A 22,132-nucleotide genomic window follows, 5' to 3' on the forward strand; every position below is an offset into this window, starting at 1 on the left:
CAGGTTCTGATTCCCTGCATTTCTCTGGCTATCTCCAGCCATGGTTTACTCTGTATACCCTTATCGCTGATCCACTCTATTTACATATGATTATCACTAACTACCTGAGGGTCTCTCTGGTTCCTGACAAGTCTCGTTATTTACTCCGGGTTTCTCTGGACTCTGATTTGCCATGGGTCTCGCCGAGTCTCTTCACTTACTGTAGGTATCTCTGGATCTCTCTGTTTACTATAAGTATCCCTGGGTATGTTTACCGTGGGCTTCTCCGGGTCTATTTCATGCGGACATCTCTTAGTCTCCATTTTGTCTGGGCCTGTTTAATTATTGTGCATTATGAAAAGAGACCTATGGGGCAATCTTTTCACACAGAGGGTGGTGCGTGTATTGAATGAGCTACCAGAGGAAGTGGTGGAGGCTGGTACAATTACAACATTTGGCATTTGGATGGGTATATGAATAGGAAGGGTTTGGAGGGATATGGGCCGGGTGCTGGCAGGTGGGACTAGATTGGGTTGGGATATCTGGGTCAGCATGGACGGGTTGGGCCGAAGGGTCTGTTTCCATGCTGTATGACTCTATGTCTGAGTCTCTCAATTGAATGTGGTCATTTCTGGGTCTGTGTGTTTACTGTAATATCCCTGGTTTTCTCAGCTTAAACTGGGTGTCTCTCTCTCTCTCTATTTATTCGGAGTCTCTATTTACTGTCGCTCCCAACGACAACTACGAGCTCGACGGTCCGGATGCCCTGGTCGCCCCGGTAACGGCAGCTTCCGGGTCATGCGGAAGTGACGGTGGAGTAAGATGCGTCGGAGAACGGTCATATTGTCCCCTTCCTTTCCCAGGAGGTGCCGATAGGGAAAGATTGATCTTTCGCAGACGGACACTAACACGCAAACACACACCCCTGAGGGAAACCCTCCGCTCGGAGACTAATAGACAAAAAGAAAAGGCCGGCGGCGGGAAGGTTAAAGAGCTCGGTCCTGGAAGGCCCCTCTCAAGTTGCACTTCTGTTTCAGATTTGCATCACTCACAGGGTGGCAGCCAGTGCATCTCTGGGATTCCCATTGCGAAAACTGACTTGAGTGCAAAATGCCCTGAGGAGACTGGTCACTGAGTTGCGCCTGCCAGGTAAACACTGCACCCAAACCTGTCGTTGCCCAGCTGGCGAGCTCTCTGATTATTTCATTGGCGTTTGCTCCTTTCACAGTTAGAACTGGCGACGGTCGGGAGATGTCCAACCTAAACTGGAAACCTTTTGTCTATGGGGGCCTGGCTTCTGTCACTGCTGAGTTTGGTAAGTGTGTACTTTCACAGTCTTTTCACAGTCAATTCTTCAGCTGCCTTCTATGTTCGTAGTTGCTAACCAGTCAGCCTGTCACAGTGAGATATTAGATGCAGGCATGGTCACAGGTGGGACACTTGCTTACTGAAATACATGTAAGATGGCATCTTCATTTTGTATGGACCACAAGGAAAAAGCCTAAAAGCCTATTTATTCTAGTCTGCCATTCAATAAATGGATGTAGAATAATACGGTTGTGCTGAACATGATGCCAAATTAAACTATTCCCTTCTGCCTGCCCTTAGTCCATACCCTCCAATTCTTTCACATTCATGTGCTTGCCTAAATGTCCATTAAATGCCCCTATCACATCTGCCTTCTCTATCACCTGGCTGCGTGTTCCAGATTCCTACCACTCTGTGGAAAAAACCTTGCCCCTCACATCTCCTTGTAACTTTTGCCCACTTACCTCAAATGGGGTTGCCATCTAGTATGAGACGTTTCATCTCTGGGAAAAAGATTCTGACCGTCATCCTATCTATTGCATTTTGTAATTTTATAGACTTCTATCAAGTTGCCCCTTAGCCTTTGCCATGGTGTTAAACTTCTTTTGCACCCTCTCCAAAACCTCCACGTTGTTCTTGTAATGTGGCAAAAAGGAGTGCAATACTCGTAAATGTGGTCTAACTGAAGTCTTACAGAGCTGCAACATGACATCTTGTCTCTTGTACTCAGTCCCCCAACTAATAAAGGCAAGCATGCAATACTCCGTCTTTACCACTCTCTACTTGTGTGGCCACTTTCAAGGAACTATTGACTTGAACCCCAAGATCGTGCTATATGTCAACATTGTTCAGGGTCCTGCTATTAATTGCATACTTTTCCTTAACATTTGATCTCCCAAAGTGCAGCACCTCACACTTGCCCAGATTAAACTCCATCTGCCATTTCACTGCTTATATCTGCAACTGATTTATATCCTGCTGTATCCTTTGATAACCTGCACTATCCACAGCTCCACCAATCTTTGTATCGTCTACCAATTTACTAACCCGCCCATCTACATTTTCATCCAAGTTATTTATATATATATACAGACAACAGAGATATCAATATGAATCTCTGCAGAACATAATTAGTCACAGACCTCCAGCCAGAAAAACAGGCTTCCACTGCTACCCTCTGCCTCCTGTGAGTAAGTCAATTCTGTACCAATGCAGCCAAGTTACTGTGGATCCTATGCATCTTAATCTTCTGGATGAGACTACCATGAGTGATCTTTGTTGAACGCATAGATAAAATCCATGTAGACAGCATCCACTACTCTACCCTCATTGATCATCTTTGTCACCTTATCTAAAAATTCAGTCAAGTTAGTAAGACATGACCTGCACTGCACTGCACAAAGCCATGCTGACTGTCCCTAATTAGGTATGTTTTTCCAAATGAGCGTAAATCTGCAGAATTCTCTCCAACAGCTTCTCAACCACTGATGTGAGATTCACTGGTCTATAGTTTCCTGGATTGTCCCTATTTGCCTTCTTGAACAGAGAAATAAGATTAGCTACACGTTAGCTCTCTAGGACCTCTACAGTGATCTTGGTCAATGCCCAGCAATCTCCTCTCTCGCCTCTCTCGGTAACCTGGGGTAGTTTCCCTCATGCCCTGGGGACTTATCTCTTAATACAATGATGTTTAATTGAATACTTCAATACCTTTTATCCATCCAAGCCCTTAGCTCTGTAGGCCACTAGTGATCAAAAATCTACACCTTAAACATACTGAGTCTATAGTGGGAGGAACCACTGTCGAGACCCACTGTTTGAGTATGCTTAAGGTATAGATTTACAATTAGCAGTGGTCAAGGATTCCAAAGGCTTCTGAGTAAAAACATTTCCCTTCATCTTGGATCTAAGTGATGGGGACTTCACTCTCTTATTTTTAAATTTGCCCTGATTCTAGAATCCTCAACCAAGGGAAACATCTTACCTGCGTTTTCCTTTTTTATTCATTCACGTACGAGGGCAGCGCAGACTAGGCTGGCATTGGACTTAACTATATGGGCGGCATGGTGGCACAGTGGTTAACACTGCTGCCTCACAGCGCCAGAGACCCGGGTTCAATTCCTGCCTCAGGCAACTGTCTGTGTGGGGTTTGCACATTCTCCCTGTGTCTGCGTGGGTTTCCTCCGGGTGCTCCGGTTTCCTCCCACAGTCCAAAAATGTGCAGGTTAGGTGAATTGGCCATGCTAAATTGCCTGTAGTGTTAAGTGAAAGGATAAACGTAGGGGAATGGGTCTGGGTGGGTTGCTCTTCGGAGGGTTGGTGTGGGCTTGTTTCCATACTGTAAGTAATCTAATCTAATCTAATCTAAAACTGCTGTGTGTCTGGAGTTATCATATAGGCTGGCTCAGGTAAGGATGACAAATTTCCTTCTTAATGGAAATTAGTGAACCAAGTGTTTTTTTCCAACAATTGATAATGGATTTGTGGTTATCATTAGGCTATTAATCCCAGATTATGTTTTCATTGAACTCAAATTCCACCAATCTGCTATGGCAGGATTCGAATCCGGGTCCCCAAATCCTTACCTGGGTCTCTGGATTCACAGTCCAATGACAGTCCCACTAGGCCATTGCCTTCCTAAATTCTATCGCTTTAAATACCATCTGCTATATTCTTGCCCATTCACAGCCCATCCATTTCACCTGAATACATTTTACATCATCCTAATCGCACTTAGCTTTGTATCATCTGCAAATTTGTAAATACACATATTACATTTGGTTACTAACTCCAAATCATTGGCATATATTGTGATATAATCAGGTACAATCATAACCTACCACCACAAGAAAGACCCATTTATTTCTTTTCTCTGTTCACTTTGTTAACCAATCAGTAATTCATGCCAGTACTTTACCTTCTATCTTATGTCTGACAATTTTCTAACCAGCTTCCTGTACGGGGACTTTCTCAAAATCTGAGTACTATGTCTGTCAGCTCTCCTTTGTAAATTTTGTCTTCTGGCTCCACACATAGATTGTCCCTTTTGATCCCCAGTGGGTACTGCCATTTCCCTGGTTAACTTCTTGTACTTAATGTACTTATAAAATACTTCTAGTTTTTTATTACTATTATTCCCCAGTGTTTTTTCGTGTCCTATCTTTGATCTCCTGATTTCTCTAAGTAATTACCATACTTTCTATGCTACCCTAGGGCACTTGTTGTTTTGAGCCCTTGGTATCTGCCATAACCTTTTTCCCTTGTCCAATCCTGCACGTCTTTCAACACCCACCATTCCCTGGACTTGTTGGTCACATACTTCACCTCTATGGGAACATGTTGGCCTGCTTTCTCACTATTATCTTTCTGAATAATGACTTTTCTGATGTGGACTTTCCTGAAAATCCTGCTGCCTGTCTACTTTTGGCCAGATCCTGTCTTATGTTAAAATTGGCCTTGACCCAAGTCCGAGGCTTTATTTCCAGTCCATCTTACTCCTTATCCATAATTACCTTAAATATCACAGAAATGTGGTCGCTGTTACCAAACTACTCCCTCATGACACTTCTACCAGTTACCACGCTTTGTTATCTAAAATTAAGTGCAGGACAACCCCCTTTCTTATTGGACTTTCTATGTGCTGGCTTAAAAAGTTCTCCTGGATGCATTTTAAGAAATCCGCCCCTTCGAAGTCTTTCACATTTTGTCTATCCCGGTTACTACTAGGGAAGTTGAAATCCCCTAATATTTTTACACATCTTTAAGAATGACCTACACATATCTTTTTATTTCTTGTTGACTTCTTGAAGGCCTGTAGTACACCCCCAGCAAAGCACTCATCCCCTTTTTAAGTTCTACCCTTTGGCCTCATTTGATCAACCTTCTAAGATAACGTCCATCCTTACTAATTGACTCTGATCAACATTGCACTGTCACGTCCTCTTTTACACCTTGCCCCCATCTGTTTAAAAGATTCTGTACCATGGAATATTGAGCTGCTAGTCATGCTCCTCCCTCAATCATGTCTCCATGTCAATACTCTCAACTTATTTGCCCTATTCTCCAGACTCCTTGCATTAAAATAAATGCCATCCTCTTCTTTGTGCCTTTAACTTGATTATATTTGCATTACTTCCTAAACTGATATTGCTGTTCTATACTTTGTGCCTATTTCCATTCTGTATGCCAGTCCCCTGCCAAATTAACTTAAACTCCCACCAATTGCATTTGCAAAACCCCTCTGCCGCAGGAAAGATATTGATTTTGTTCCATCACAGATATTGTCAATCAGACTTGTAAAGCTCCCACCATCCCCAGAAATAAACACAGTGATCCAAGAATCCATAGCCCTTCCTCCTGCTCAAACTCTTTTACCATAAGTCCCCTGGGCTGGATGGGATTTATCCTAGCATTCTCTGGGAAGCCAGGGAGGAGATTGCAGAGTCTTTGGCTTTGATATTCATGTTGTACCAGAAGTCTGGAGGATAGAAAATGTTGTCTCCTTCTTCAAGAAGGGGAGTAGAGACAACCCTGGTAATTATAGCCCAATTAGCCTTACTTCAGTCATGGGTAAAATGTTAGAAAAGGTTATAAGAGATAGGACTTATAATCATCTAGAGAGGAATAAGTTGATTAGGGATATTGAACACCGTTTTGTGAAGGGTAGGTTGTGCCTCTCAAACCTTGAGTTTTTTGAGAAAGTGACCAAACAGGTTGATGAGGGTAAAGAGGTTGATGTGTATATGGGTTTCAGTAAGGCGTTTGATAAGGTTCCCCACTGTAGGCTATTGCACAAAATATGGAGGCATGGGATTGAGGATGATTTAGTGGTTTAGATCAGAAGTTTGCTCACTGAAAGAAGACTGAGGATGGTGGTTGATGGGAAATGTTCATCCTGGAGTTCAGTTACTCGTGGCGTACTGCAAGGATCTGTTTTGGGGAAAGCTGTTTGTCATTTTTACAAATGACCTAGCTGAGGGTGTAGAAGGATGGGTTAGTAAATTTGCAGATGACACTAAGGTCAATGGACTTGTGGATAGTGCTGAATGATATTGCAGGTTAGAGAGCGACATAGATAAGCTGCAGAGCTGGGCTGAGAGGTGGCAAGTGGAGTTTAATGCAGAAAAGTGTGAGGTGATTCACTTTGGAAGGAGCAACAGGAATGAAGAGTGCTGGGCTAATAGTAAGATTCTTGGTAGTGTAGATGAGCAGAGAGATTTCTGTGTTCATGTATATAGATCCCTGGAAGTTGCCACCCAGGTTGATAGGTTTGTTACAAAGGCATACAGTGTGTTAGCTTTTATTGGTAGAGGGATTGAGTTTTGGAGCCGTGCGGTCATGCTGCAACTGTACAGAACTCTGGTGCAGCCGCACTTGGAGTATTGCGTACAGTTCTGGTTCATTGCATTATCGGAAGGATGTGGAAAGGGTTCTGAGGAGACTTACTACGATGTTGCCTGTTATGGAGGGCAGGTCTTATGAGGAAAGGTTGAGGGACTTGAGGCTGTTTTTGTTAGAGAGAAGAAGATTGAGAGGTGACTTAATTGAGACATGTAAAATAATCAGAGGGTTAGATGGGGTGTACAGTTCCCTTTGGATGGTGACAGCTAGCGCGAGGGGTTGTAGCTTTAAATTGAGCGGTCGTAGATATAGGATAGATGTCAGTAGTATTTCCTTTACTTGGAGAGTCGTAGGGCATGGAAAACACTGCCTGCAACAGTTGTAGACTCGCCAACTTTCGGGGCATTTAAATGGTTATTGGATGAAAATAGTATAGTATATGTTAGATGGACTTCAGATTGGTTCCACAGGTTGGCGCAACATCGAGGGCTGAAGGGCGTGTACTGGGCTGTAATGTTCTCTGCTCTTTGTTCAATCCATCTTCTCTTGTACTCATTAGCACTGGGAGTGCAACCTTTGAGGTCTTGCTTTTCAATCTTCTATTAGTCTTCCTATATTATTTTCACAGGACATCATTTCTCTTTCTGTGTGTCATTGTTCCCAATGTGAACTGCAGTATCTGTGCATTTGCCCTCTCCCTTCAGAATGCCCTGTAGCTGTTAATTGATATTTTAGACCCTGGTCCTAGGGAAGCAACATATTATCCTGGAGTCATGTCTGCAGCTACAGAAACACCAGCCTGTAACCCTCACTATTGAGTCTTGAGTCTCCTGCCACTATAGTTCTCCTGTCTTTCTCCTCCCACCTTCTACAGCTAGGCTCTGGCTATGTTCCCAGAAGAATTACCCTTCTCAATATTTTCCATCACAGAAATCGGTTCTTTAGTGTCTTGGGCTCTGAGACCTTGCTGACTATCACCTTTCTTCTGACTGCAATTCCTTAGGTGTATGGTGATCACATTACAAATTTAAAAATCACAACACCAGGTTATAGTCCAACAGGTTTAATTAGAAGCACTGGCATTTGTAGCGCTGCTCCTTCTCAGGAGCATCGATGAAGGAATACTCCGAAAGCCACTGCTTCCAAATAAACCGGTTGGACTATAATCTGGTGTTGTGTAATTTTTAACTTTGTACTGAAGGTTTTGAGTGGACTGAGGTCCCCTGCCAGTTCTGGTCTTAAACTTACTTTCCTTATGTTTGTTTTACTTTTTACTTTTTCCCTGATCCTATTTTGACTTTGTATATTATGTTATTATTTTGGCCCTGACTTTCACTTATTTCTGGTGGTTCTGTCTTCGTCACTTCTTTCAAATACAAAAATACACTTTTCAACCACATTGCTGTGGGTCAAGAGTCACTAAGGTCAGACCAGATAATGATGGCAGATTTCCTCCCCTGATGGATATTAGTGAACCAGGAGTGTTTTTCCAACAATGTATGATGGTGACATGGTTGCCATTAGGTTAGCATTTCATTCCAGATTTGCTTATGCAAATTACAACATCTGATTTGAACCCTCATGCCCAAAATATTAACCAGAATTTCTGGATTACTAATGCAGTAACATTATCACCATCATCCGACATTTCTTCAGTGTTGCTGAGTCAAATTCTTTCCCTAACCTAAACCCATGGGCTGTAGTAGTTGAAGCAGGCAGCTCCCTACTCTTTCAAGAACAATAAGGAATGAACAATTAATGTTAGTCCGTCCAGCTAAACTCTCATAGAGTCGTACAGCACAGAAACAGAACCTTCAGTCCAACTCATCCGTGCAGACCAGATATCCTAAACTGATCAAATCCCATTTGCCAGCATTTGGCCCATATCCCTCTCAACCCTTCCTATTCAAGTACCCATTCAGATGCCTTTTAAATGTTGTTATTGTACCTGCCTCCTACGCCTCCTCTGACAGTTCGTTCCATACAGATACCACACACTGTGTGAAATCTTGCCCCTCTTACCTTAAACCTATGCCCTCTAGTTTTGGACTCCCCTTTCCTGGGAAAAAGGCCTTCGTTAGTAACCCTATCCATACCCATGATGACTTTATAGATCTCTGTAAGGTCACCCCTCAGCCTCCGCTGCAGGGAAGAAAACCCCAGCCTATTCAGCCTCTCCCTAAAGCTCAAACCCAGGAGAGGACCCATGAAGATGTTCTCAGACTTGCCCAATCTGTCTGCACCAGAAGCCCAAAGAATGGGAACATAGTTCTGAAGTGCAACCATAAGCACAACAAACATTTTGCAAATGATTGAAAAGGGATACAATTGCCCGCAACCAATATATATATTCCATGGACTCCACAGCACTGTACAGTAAATAGTTGGGCTTTGAGTCTGTGAATCTTCGCAATTTGCAATTTTAAGGAATTGCTGTGTCCTGGGGCCAATGTGAAATTCTGTTGGAGCAAGGGTACATGCAGACAGGAATCCACCACATACCTGAGCATCTTCCAACTGGTGCATGCCGTCAGGTCTGAACACCACAGGTGACAGATGGCATTGACTGCGAGCTGGATGTTTACCTGTTTGTGAATCCCTGCAGCAACATTCAGCTCAGGCCTATGCCACCCAGCACGTCCCTGTCTCTGGTCACCCCCGCAGCCACAGCTCTCTCCTCCTCCAGCCACTTGAACCTGCAATGGTGGAGGTCTGGATTCTTGAGCGGTGATTCTCTGATGATAGCCGCTACGCCTGACAGCAGAAAGCCCCGGTATGGGTCAATTATGATCCAGGCATTGATCAGGTAGTGTTAAAAGACAGGCAGCGTCCCTGAGAGGGACTCGAAAATCGTCATGCTCAATGAACAGAAGCTGCAAAATACATTGTTTTACACTTGGGACCACAATTATAATATCCCAGAATCGCAGTAATGTTACAACAGGGAATGATGCCAATTACCCCGTCATATCTGGACTGGCTGCCTGAGGGTGCAATTCACCTTGTTCAATTATTGCACATGCTTCCCATAACCCTATGCATTATTCCTGTTCAGAGAATTACCCAGCTGTCTTTTAAAACATTTGATTGAATTAGCCTCCACATCATTCTTACAAATAAGTTTAACAGGGTGAAGAAAGACATTGTGCTTCCACTAGTTGGTATTGTCAGTCATTAGGGGTCATGAGTGGAAGTGAATTCTGTCAGAGGTTGCAAATGAGAGCTGGGTATATATTTAAGTTAAGAATCACACAACAGCAGGTTATAGTCCAACGGGTTTAATTGGAAGCACAAGCTTTCGGAGCGCCGCTCCTTCATCAGGTGGTTGTGGAGTACACAATTGTAAGACACAGAATTTATAGCAAAATTTTAGTGTGATGTAACTGAAATTATACATTGAAAAATACCTTGGTTGTTTGCTGAGTCTCTCATGGGTATATATTTGAAAGTGATGAATTTGGAGGGCTATGGAGATAGGTCTAGAGAATGGGGACTAGCTGGGTTGATCTTTCAGAAGCCAGTAAAGAGACAATGAGCCAAATGGCCTCCTGTAAAATTCTATGATTCTTAGGTACTTCATATCAGATCTTAACCACTCAATACATGAAAATGTTCTCCTCATGTCTCCATTGTTACTTTTGCCAATCACCTTAAATCTGTCTCCTCTGCTTCTGATCTGGGAACAATTTCTGTCTATCTGCTCTGTCCAGACCCCACATGATTTTGAACATCTTGGTCAATCTCCTCTCCACTCTCCCTTCACGAAGGTGAATGTCCCAACCTCTCCAGTCCATCCACGTGACTGAAGTTCCTCATACTTCACATTATTTTGAATTTTCTCCATGAACAATTCCACCTTTTACTGCCTGCATCCAACTTAAATATCAAATGATAGACTGAAATGATTCTTATAAGACTATTCTAATTGTGAATCAACACAGAATTATTTTCCTGAATGCATAGAATGAATTATCTTCCAATATAAAGCCAAGATATATTTTTAACTCAGTAGGGGGATGGGAACCTGAATTGTAGCTCCAGTGTACAGGAGGTTGAGTGTAGTCAGGTCAGAAATAAGGTTTCATGGTCGCAAGAGTGTACCGGCAGGCAGGAAGATGGTTTGAAGTGTGTCTACTTAAATGCCAGGAGCATCCAGAAAAAGGTGGGTGACCTATCACCATGGGTTGGTATCTGGGACTTTGAAGTTGTGGCCGTTTCGGAGACATGGATGGAGCAGGGACAGGAATGGTTGTTGCAGGTTCCAGGGTTTAGCTTGTTTCACTAAGAACAGAGAAGGTGATAAAAGAGGGGAGGTGTGACATTCTTAGTCAAAGACAATGTTATGGTGGCACAAAGGACGATTGATGTCGATTTGTCTACTGAGATAGTATGGGCTGAGGTTAGAAACCGGAAAGGAGAGGTCTCCCTGTTGGGAGTTTTCTATAGGCCTCCGAATTGTTCCAGAGATGTAGTGGAAAGGGTTGCAAAGATGATGCTGGATAGGAGCGAAAGTAACAGGTTAGTTGTTATGGGGGAGTTTAACTTTACAAATATTGATGGGAAATTTTGAGTACTTTAGATGAGTCAGTTTTTGTCCAGTGAGTGCAAGACGTAGATAGGCTAACATGAGGCAAGGCCACATTGGATTTGGTATTGGGTAATGAACCAGGCCAGATGTTAGATTTGAACGTAAGTTAGCACTTTGGTGATAGTGACCACAATTCGGCTATGTTTATTTCAGCGATGGAAAGGTGTATACCACAGGACAAGAGGTATAGCTGGGAGAAAGGCAATTATGATACGATTAGGCAAGATTTAGGATGCGCAGGATGGGGAATGAAACTACAGGGGATGGGCACAACTGAAATGTGGAGCTTGTTGAAGGAACTGCTACTGTGTGTCCTTGATAAGACAGGGTTGAGCGAGGGAACCATGGCTTCCTAAAGAGGAAGAAAGAGGCTTGTATATAGATGAGATGTGAAGGCTCAGTTATGGTACTTGAGAGTTACAAGTTAACCAGGAAGGGCCGAAAGAGAGAGCTAAGAAGAGCAAGGAGAGGACATGACAAGTTGTTTGCAGATAGGATCAAGGTAAACCCTAAAGTTTTTCTCTAGATATGTCAGGAATAAAAGAATTACTCGAGTAAGATCAGGGCCAGTCAAGGACAGTAATGGGAAATTGTGCATGGAGACCAAGGAATTGGGAGAGGTTTCACAGGTTGGCGCAACATTGAGGGCTGAAGGGCCTGTACTGCGCTGTAATGTGTGTTCTATGTTTTGAAGTTCATTCCTCATATTAAAAATATGCAACTTGTGTGACTGATACTATTCATTAAAAAGAAATATGCTTGAAATGGCTGATGTTTATGTGGCAAGAGGTCACCTCTGCTCTGTTCCAATAATATTGTGGATGAACTATTTTTATCCAGAAGCTGAAAGAGAGTCTACAAAGAATCACTGTCCCTCTTTCAACTTCGGTGTTAATGACTGGATGCTTTTAACAAGATACTCACAACTGACATGTTCCTTTGTTGCTATGATAATTGTGTTATTTGATCAGTGGGGTCATCTGTGCTCATTGGATGTAACCAATGCTCCAGTAAAGATGTCGCTACCTCCAGCAAATGCTGAAACATACGCATAACCCACCATTGCTCTAAACTGAAAGGTGTAGTCATGTCAAAGATTTTGATTGTGGGAGAACCTATCACATTAAATCATCAGTTCAGCTTCAGGTTGTGTACTCCTTCATATCAATTAAAAAGAAATCAATGACACTAAAAGATGTTGATTTCCACAAGAATTGGTTCTGGAAGTGCTTGCATTCAAGGCAGTGTTTTTGTTCTGGGTTAGTGTTCATTCTCCTGTGTGTGAAATTGCAGGATGCCTCGCCCAATATACTTCAGTTTGTAACTGGTAAGATGGAGTGCTTCGATATGAATTTATAGTTTATTCATTCATGCAATATGTGTATCACTAGCTGGGCCAGCACTTGTTGCTTATCCCTAGTGGCCTGCCACTGCTTGACTTGCTAGACCATTTCAGAAGACAGTTAAAAGTAAGTTACATTGTTTAAGGTCCAGGATCATACGCAGTGTTCCTTTAAATTGGATGTCTGTGCACTCACTCGGAATTATTATGCATGGTAATCAGCATACGATGCATTGATTTCAGAAGACGACTCCGTGGAATGACACATTAGGGTGAATGTTGGTTGTATGTAGACCAGAACAGGTAAGAATGCAGAAAACAAAAATAGAAGTTGTTGGAACAACTCAGTAGGTCTGGCAGCATCTGTGAAGAGAAATCAGAGTTAACGTTTCGGATCTGGCAACCCTCCCTCAGAACTGTTCAGAACTTGTCCAGCACCTTCTGTGTTTGTTTCTCATTTACAGCATCTGCAGTACTTTTGAGTTTTTATTTAGGTAAGACCGTTTTCCTTTCCTAAAGGACATTTCTAAAGTAGATAGGTTTATTTTTAAACAGGAATTGACAGTCTTCATTGCGTTTTTAATTCCAGGTTTTTATTGAATTCAAATTTCACCACCTGTTATGGTGGGATTTAAGCCCATCTTCCAGGTAACTACCTGAGTCTCTGGATTGCTAGTGCAGAGACAACATTACTATGTCTTTCCACAGTAGCACAGGTAAATGTTATGGATTTTGAGCTGTTTCTCGGCAGAAGTAGTGCTTTTTTTGAGTTGTAAAAAGCTGCTTTCTCTTTCCCTTAGGGACATTTCCAATTGACCTGACAAAAACTCGGCTGCAGGTTCAGGGTCAGCTTATTGACTCTCGTTACAAGGAGATTAAGTACAGAGGAATGTTGCATGCCTTACTCAAGATATGTAAGGAGGAAGGATTGAGGGCTCTTTATTCCGGGTAGGTGAATTGCACTTGTTGTATTAATGGGATTCATCAGATGTGGACAGATTTTCTATGCTGTAACCATTTGATCTGTCATGCCTGGAGAGACTGATCCAGCTAGGGATGTGTTTATACTGTAGTATGTGGAGAACCGTGAACATGGATGTGAGTTAAGAATGGAAATGTTCTCTCTTCCACCATCCAGGAAAACACAGTATTCATTTAAAAATTAGTTGCCTTAATTCTCTATACTAACTATGAGGCTGAATCAGAATGTTCACAATCTGACTTGGAGGTGGTTTTCCATTCACATATTGATGCATAAACCTGTCCCATCGCCAAGCCATCTATTTTCACCTTATCACATTGCTTGACCATGCCCCATCTTGACATATCTGCTGCTGAAACTTGTGTCTGGTAAAACAAGATATCATGTCGCCTTCAATGATTTATACACACGTACACCCTTATTCCCCTGCCTTTGTATCACTTCAGAATTTTACCGTTTATTTTGTCGTCTGCGTTTTATCAAAGATGAATCACTCACTTTGCTGCATTAAATTTCCCTGCCACTTGTCTCTCCATTCCACCAACCCATCTTAGTCCTTTTGAAGTCCTACATTGTTGGCCTTACCGTAATTATTAAACCAAACGTGGTCTCCCCTAGTTGAATCAAGCATACCTTGTAGAAAATTATCCTTTGTTTACACTCAAAATTCACCAGTTGTGCTATGTTTAAAATAATCTTGGTCTACATGAACATTACCATAACATGTAGGAGCATTCAGTACACAGAGCAGCTTCTGTTCTGCCAGTCGATGAGATTATGGCTGATCTGACAAACCTCAACTCCACTTTCCTACCATATCCCTTAATCCTTGATCCTCTTGCTGCCCATAAAATTTCCATCCGAGCTTTGAATATACTGAATGACGAAGACTCTAGAGGCATCGATAATTGACTACTATCTAAGTGAAGAAATTCTTCCTCATCTCTATTCTAAATGGACCTCTATTCTGACATCATATACTCTCGATCTAGACTCTCCCACAAGGGGAAAAGAACCTCTCAGCCCCCTCAGAATCAAGTATGTTCCAATAAGGTTGCCTCACATTTTTTTAACTTCCCATGAGTATCAGCCTAACCTGCTCAACCTTTCTTCATAAGAATATCCATCCTTGGCTGGAATCAACCTGTTGAACCTTTTTCTGGACTCCAGTGAAAGTATATATGTCCTTAGATATGGGAACCAAAAGTATTTACAGTGGTCTGACTGCTATCTTGTATAGTGTTACAACACGTCGATGAACTCCTCTGTTAATTAAACACCCAGAAAAGCTCACCTCGCTTAGTAATCTGTTAAAACATGAGCTACAGAGAACTTCCAAATTCCACTATTTAAAGAAAATAATGTCAATTTATTTTTAAGAAGTGAATATTAAACAACAACTATTCACAAATCTAAGCCCCCTTTTTCTTAACTGCTTATTACCAGCCTCCAACTGTATAATAATATACTGTACCAATTAAATACTTAATAAAATTACATCAACTTAATTTCAAAACCATACAGTAGGTGTTGTCTGTGGTGTCTTTCTTCTCCCAGCTAAAGATCTTTAACAGCGAATATGTTTCATATGAAAAGGTACCTTTGATAGAGAGTGTTTCAAATGGCAGTTGCTCTGACTTTCAAACTGCCTGCCTTTTTTATACCATCGTCTCATTGGTTTGATGTTGGCAAAAGTAATAAATTCAAACTTGATTGGGTTTTAGTATCCTGGGTCATAATTTAAACTGGTTAAATTCAAATTGTCAAAACAGCAACCAACTCTGGTATCTATTTCACAACCAAATGTGACATATTGCCAATTTTCAAGTACACTCTGAGACTGCTGGTTAGTCATATGACAGGTGCTTGTAAGCTCTCACCGTAAAACAGCATTCACTCTCTCTTAAAGATACAGTACGCACCTTCAACGTCATAACATCTCCCCCCTTAAGAAAAAAAAGAACCATCATAATGAAAAGGTGGCTTCATTTTTATTTCTAATTCTTAATCTCATTACAATGAAATATATAGGCCATTAATCTAAAATTCATATTAATTTCTGCACGCATGTGTGTATGTGTTCATATTTATATTATATATAAAACCATTGGAGTCTGTTCAATCTTATGTATACTTTATCCTTTAAATCCGTGATAGCGCATCTGCTATCACATTTTTACGACCCACAACATGTACATTTTGTAAATTATAAGACTGCAACGAAATAGGCTCATATTTTTGTTCTTAAATTGTTCCAAGAATGTAAGAGGATCCGTGCACACAACAGTCTCTGACATATCGCTCATCACACAAACATGAAAATGTTGTAAGGTCAGCACCAAACTCAATAATTCCTTTTCGATGGTAGAATATTTTCTCTGGTTGGTGTTGAGTTTCTTTGAAAAGTAGCCAATTGGCCGTTTAATTCCATCAGCATCTTCCTGTAGCAGTACAGCTCCAACTCCTATATCACTAGTATTGATCACAACTTTGACGAAATTTTTTTAAACCCTTCAAAACTAAAAATCACACAACACCAGGTTACAGTCCAACAGGTTTATTTGGAAGCACGAACTTTCAAAGCGCTGCATCTTCAAGTGGCTGTTGGACTCTAACCTGGTGTTGTGTGGTTTTTAACTTTGTCCACCCCAGTCCAACACCAGCACCTCCAAATTAAAAAAAAAAAAATGGGTGCTGTGGTTAATACTGCTTTTAAATTCTCAAATGCCTCCTGGCATTGTTCTGTCCACCAAAATTTTGTTTTTCTTCAATAAATCTGTTAGCGTTACCACCACGCTGCTGAAGTTTGGAATAAACTTCCGGTAGAATTCCAGATGAAGGGCTTTGGCCTGAAACATGATTTTCCTGCTCCTTGGATGCTGCTGCCTGACCTGCTATGCTTTTCCAACACCACACTTCTGGTAGAAGTCCCAAAAAATCGAATTACCTCTTTCTTTGAGTTTGGCCATGGAAATTCCTCAATGGCCATCGCCTTGGTGTTCCTTGGGGTCAACCTTCCGTGATCAATGTTGTGTCCCAGGAATGTCACCTCGACCTTGGTGAATTCTGTTTCCTTAAGTTTATTACCAGTTTTGCTTCTTGCAATTGTTCAAAGAGCTCTGCCAACTGTACCATGTGATTTTTCCATAACTTGCTAAAGAGCACTACATCATCCAAATAAACTGCACACTTTGTTAACCCTGCCACAACTCTGTTTATAAGTCTTTGCAATATAGGTAGTACGTTTTTTATTCCAAAGGGCATCACTTTGAATTGATATAGCCCATTTTGGGATTACAAACGCAGAAACTTCTTTTGCTTTCTTTGATAAGGGTACCTGCCAATATTTACGCAGTAATCCAACTTTGTGATTTAACTGGCATGTCCAACTTTCTCTATACAGTCCTCCAATCTTGGTATTAGGTATGAGTTTTGTTGCGGTGTTGACCTTCTGATTGTCCACATAAAATCGTTGAGTACCGTCAGGTTTGGGAACTAACACGATCGGCGAACTCCACTCACTCTGACTGAATTCAATGATATCTTCGTTGAGCATTGCATCCACTTCCTTCTGGACTTGTGTGGCTTTGGAAGGATCAAGCCTGTAGGTGTATCATTTTATCAGAACAGCATTCCCTATCCCCACCTCATGCACAATAGTATTAGTCCTCCCCATCTTATCCCTCCATAGGTCCTTATACTGCTTCAACAAACCATTCAACTGAGTTATTTGCTCCTGACATAGACAGTTCAGTAACCTATCCCACTCCTCAAGGACCTCATTGTTTAACGTATTTTGAGGCATATGAAACTCCACAGCATCTGGATTTGATTGCTCATTCTGCGGGGGCAGTAACTAACACCTGTTTCTCCAGTTCCCTGTCTATTATAATAAGGTTGCAACGTAGAATGTAGAAAATTACAGTGCAATACAGGCCCTTCGGCCCTTGATTAGAGTGGTGCTGGAAAAGAACAGCGAGTCAAACAGCAGCCAAGGAGGAGGAAAATCGACATTTCGGGCTTTTGCCCAAAACATGGATTTTCCTGTTCCTTGGATGCTGCCTGACCTGCTGTGCTTTTCTGGCACAATTCTAATCTTGACTCTGATTTCCAGCATCTGCAGTGCTCACTTTCACCTTCGGCCCTCGATGGTTTGACAGGACAGTGCAACAATCTGAAGCCCATCTAACCTAAAGTATTCCCTTTTCATCTATATGTCTATCCATTGACCATTTAAATTCCCTTAAAGTTGGTGAGTCTACTACTGTTGCAGGCAGTGTGTTCCACACCCCTTCTACTCTGAGTAAAGGAACTACCTTTGATATCTGTCCTGTATCTATCACCCCTCAATTTAAAGCTATGTCCCCTCGTGCTAGCCATCACCATCCACGGAAAAAGGCTCTCAATGTCCACCCTATCTAACCCTCTGATTATCTTAAATGTCTCAATTAAGCCACCTCTCAACCTTCTCTCTAACGAAAACAGAGTTAAGACCCTCAGCCTTTCCTCGTTAGACCTTCTATCTATACCAGGCAACATCTGATAAATCTCCTTTGAACACTTTCCAAAGCTTTCACATCTTTCATATAAATGCAGTGACCAGAACTGTACATAGTTCTCCAAGCGCGACCGCACCAGAGTTTTGCACAGCTGCAGCATGACCTCATGGCTTCGAAATGTCGTCACCTACCAATAAAAGGTAACACATTGTAAGCCTTCTGAGCAACCCGATCAACCTGGGTGGCAACTTTCAGGGATCTATGTACATGGACTCAAGATCTCGCTGTTCATTGACACTACCAAGAATCTTACCATTAGTCCAATACTCTTTATTTGTGGTGCTCCTTCCAAAGTGAAACACTTCACACTTTTCTGTATTAAACTCCGTTTGCCACCTCTCAGACAGTTCTGTAGCTTATCTGTGTCCCTCTAACCTACAACATCCTTCGGCACTCCACCGACCTTCGTGTCATCCGCAAATTTACTATCCCATCCTTCCACGCCCTCATCCTGGTCATTTATAAAACTGACCTGCAGCAGTGGCCCCAAAACAGATCCTTGCTGTACACCATGAGCAACTGAACTCCACGATGAACAGTTCCCATCAACCACCACCCTTTGTCTTCTTTCAGCTAGCCAAACTACTAAATCACCTTCAAAGTCAATCCCATGCCTCCGTACTTTGTGCAGTGCCTACTGTGGGGAACCTTATCAAATGCCTTACTGAAATCCATATACACCACATCAACAGCTTTACCCTCATCCACCTGTTTGGTCACCTTCTCAAGTAACTCAGTAAGATTTGTGAGACATGACCTACCCTTCACAAGACCATGTTGACTATCCCTAATCAACTTATTCCTTTCTAGATGATTATAAATCCTATCTCTTATAACCTTTTCCAACACTTTACCCACAATCGAAGTAAGGCTCACTGGTCTATAATTACCAGGGATGTCTCTACTCCCCTTCTTGAACAAGGGGATAACTTTGCTATCCTCCAGTCTTCTGGGTGGCACAGTGGTTAGCACTGCTGCCTCACAGCGCCAGAGACCCGGGTTCAATTCCCGCCTCAGGCGACTGACTGTGTGGAGTTTGCACGTTCTCCCCGTGTCTGTGTGAGTTTCCTCCGGGTGCTCCGGTTTCCTCCCACAGTCCAAAGATGTGCAGGTAAGGTGAATTGGCCATGCTAAATTGCCCGTAGTGTTAGGTAAGGGGTAAATGTAGGGGAATGGGTGGGTTGCGCTTCGGTGGGGCGGTGTGGACTTGTTGGGCCGAAGGGCCTGTTTCCACACTGTAAATAATCTAATCTAATCTAATCTAATCTAATCTAATCTTCTGGAACTATTCCTGTGGACAATGATGACATAAAGATCAAAGCCAAAGGCTCTGCAATCTCCTCCCTGGCTGCCCAGAGAATCCTAGGATAAATCCCATCCGGCTCAGAGGACTTATCTATTTTCACACTTTGCAGAATTGCTAATACCTCCTCCTTGTGAACCTCAATCCCATCTAGTCCAGTAGCCTGTATCTCAGTATTCTCTCCGAGAACATTATCTTTTTCCAGTGTGGATATTGACGAAAAATATTCATTTAGCTCTACCACTATCTCCTCTGACTCCACACACAACTTCCCACTACAATCCTTGATTAGCCCTAATCTTACTCTAGTCATTCTGATATAACATTAGAAGGCTCACTGGTTTTCCTTAATCCTATCCGTCAACGACTTCTGCCTGTCTCTTCATAGCTCTTCCTTTAGGTCTTTCCTGGCTAACTTATAACTCTTGAGTGCCCTAACTGAGCTTTCATCTTTCATTCTAAAGTCAGCTGCTTTCTTCCTCTTGAAAAGAGCTTCAACTTCTTTAGTAAATCATGCCTCCCTCACTGAACAACTTCCTCTCTGCCTGACATGTATATACTTAGCAAGGACACGCAGTAGCTGTTCCTTGAATAAGCTCCACATTTCAATTGTGCCCAGACCCTGCAGTTTCCTTCCCCATCCTGAATCTTGCCTAATTGTATCATAATTGCCTTTCCCCTGCCAAGTAACCCTGCAGTGTACACCTATCCCTTTCTATCGCTAAAGTAAACATCATCAAATTGTGATCACTATTGCCAAAGTGCTCACCTACCTCCAATTCTAACACATGGCCAGGTTCATTACCCAGTATCAAATCCAATATGGCATCTCGCCTTGTTGGCCTGTCTACATACTGTCAGAAAACTCTCCTGCATACATTGGACAGAAACTGACTCATCTAAAGTACTTAAACTATGGTATTCCCAGTCAAGTTAAAGTCCCCCATAACAGCTACCCTGTCACACTCAGTCCTATCGAGAATCATCTTTCCTATCCTTTCCTCTACCTCTCTGGAACTATTTGGAGGCCTATAGAAAACTCCCAGCAGGGTGACCTCTCTCTTCCTGTTTCTAACCTCAGCCTATACTCCATCAGTAAATGACTTCTCAATGCTGCCACTGTAAAACTGTCCTTGATTAACAACGCCACAATACTCTTCTCCTCTGCTCTCCCACCTCCCCCCACCCCACCCAACCACTATCTTCTGTGTACTTATAGAAACATCTAAATCCTGGAATCCGCAATAACTATATTTGTCCCTGCTCTACCCATGTCTCCGAAATGACCACAACATTGAAAAAGCAGGTACCAACCCATGCTGCAAGTTCACCCACCTTATTCCGAATGCTCCTGGTGTTGGGGTAGGCACGCTTCAAACTAACGTCTTGCTTGCCAGTGAACTCTTGCGACCTTGAAACCTTATTTCTGACCTCACTACTCTCAACCTCCTGTATACTGGAACTACAACTTAGGTTCCCATCCCCCTGCTGAATTAGTTTTAAACCCTCCTGAAGAGCATTAGCAAATTTCTCCCCCAGGATCTTTGTACCTTTTGTGTTTCAGGTAAAGACCATCCTGTTTGTAGAGGTCTCACCTACCCCAGAAAGATTCCCAATTAACCAGGAATCCAAAACCCTCCCTCCTGCACCATTCCTGTAGCCATGTGTTCAACTCCTCTCTCTCCATTTTCCTCACCTTGCTAGCACGTGGCATGGGCTGGGCAACAAACCTGCGATAACAACTGTTTGTTCTTGCTTTAAGCTTCCACCCTAGCTCCCTGAATTTCTTCCTTAAATCCCCATCTCTCATCCTACCTATGTCATTGGTGCCGATGTGAACCACAACTTCGGGGTTCTTCTCCCTCAACACACTGCCCGTGTAGTGTTTCGTGTCAAGCAACCACCCACTTACCCTGTAGTCCCGTGTCCGCTCCTGCCAGCGTGCGCATCACCTATACATGAGGTAAGTTTTTATATTTTAAATTTACCTTTCCCTCAGGCCTCTGGTCCTCGCTGTCATATTCAATGACATAACTGATACAGTTTTTTCCTATCTGGCATCTTTACCTTGCTAACCTTGCTTAATTTTTTTTCAATTTGATAGAGTCCATTAAACCTAGCTTTGAAGGGACCTTCAACCATTGGTAACAATACTAATGCGTTATCCCCATGGGTAAACGTCCGAATTTCAGAATTTTTATCTGCCACCTGCTTCATTCTATGCTGTACCCTCTTCAGATGCTGTTTAGCTAACTCACCCACCCAATTTAATCTCTCCCTCACCTCAGATACATAATCCAAGTGTGAGATCTCTAACTTCGACTTCGCTCCTGTCAATTTCTCTTTAATTTCAAAGGTCCTCTCACTTCCTGTCCGAATATTAACTCAAAGGGAATAAACTGATTTGTTTGGGACGTCTCTAATGTCTATCGATACATAGGGATACCTTTATCCGAATCATTCAGGTAGTCTAACAGTGTGCTGTTAACATGGTCTTCAGGGTCTGATGCCACCTTTCCAAAACTCCCTGGGATTCAGAATGGTACGCACTTGAATTGAAGTGCTGTATGCCTAAGTTATCCATGATTTAGAGATGCCGGTGTTGGACTGGGGTGTATAAAGTTAAAAATCGCACAACACCAGGTTATAGTCCAACAGGTTTAATTATAAGCACACTAGCTTTCAGAGCGTCACTCCTTCATCAGGTCACCTGATGAAGGAGCGGTGCTTT

The 22,132-nt window shown here is 42.3% G+C and overlaps 1 protein-coding gene across 2 annotated transcripts in view; it reads left to right on the forward strand.

The window, feature by feature from the left end:
- The first annotated feature begins 808 nt into the window (after positions 1 to 808).
- The window catches only part of slc25a14 (solute carrier family 25 member 14), an 86,785-nt gene continuing 65,461 nt past the window's right edge, over positions 809 to 22,132 (forward strand). Inside the window, exons 1-3 of one of the 2 annotated variants that reach the window (XM_043704270.2) lie at positions 809 to 1,128; positions 1,208 to 1,294; positions 13,358 to 13,505. In XM_043704270.2, the coding sequence (XP_043560205.1) occupies positions 1,231 to 1,294; positions 13,358 to 13,505 (212 nt within the window). In that variant the 5' untranslated portion in view covers positions 809 to 1,128; positions 1,208 to 1,230. Of the gene's footprint in view, positions 1,295 to 13,357; positions 13,506 to 22,132 lie in introns of both variants that reach the window. The other variant, XM_087992292.1, reaches the window with a different exon arrangement.

This window comes from Chiloscyllium plagiosum, unplaced genomic scaffold (genome assembly GCF_037043375.1).
Source record: "Chiloscyllium plagiosum isolate Xiang-an unplaced genomic scaffold, Cpla_swu_hap1 HiC_scaffold_11, whole genome shotgun sequence".
Classification (NCBI taxonomy): Eukaryota; Metazoa; Chordata; class Chondrichthyes; order Orectolobiformes; family Hemiscylliidae; genus Chiloscyllium; species Chiloscyllium plagiosum.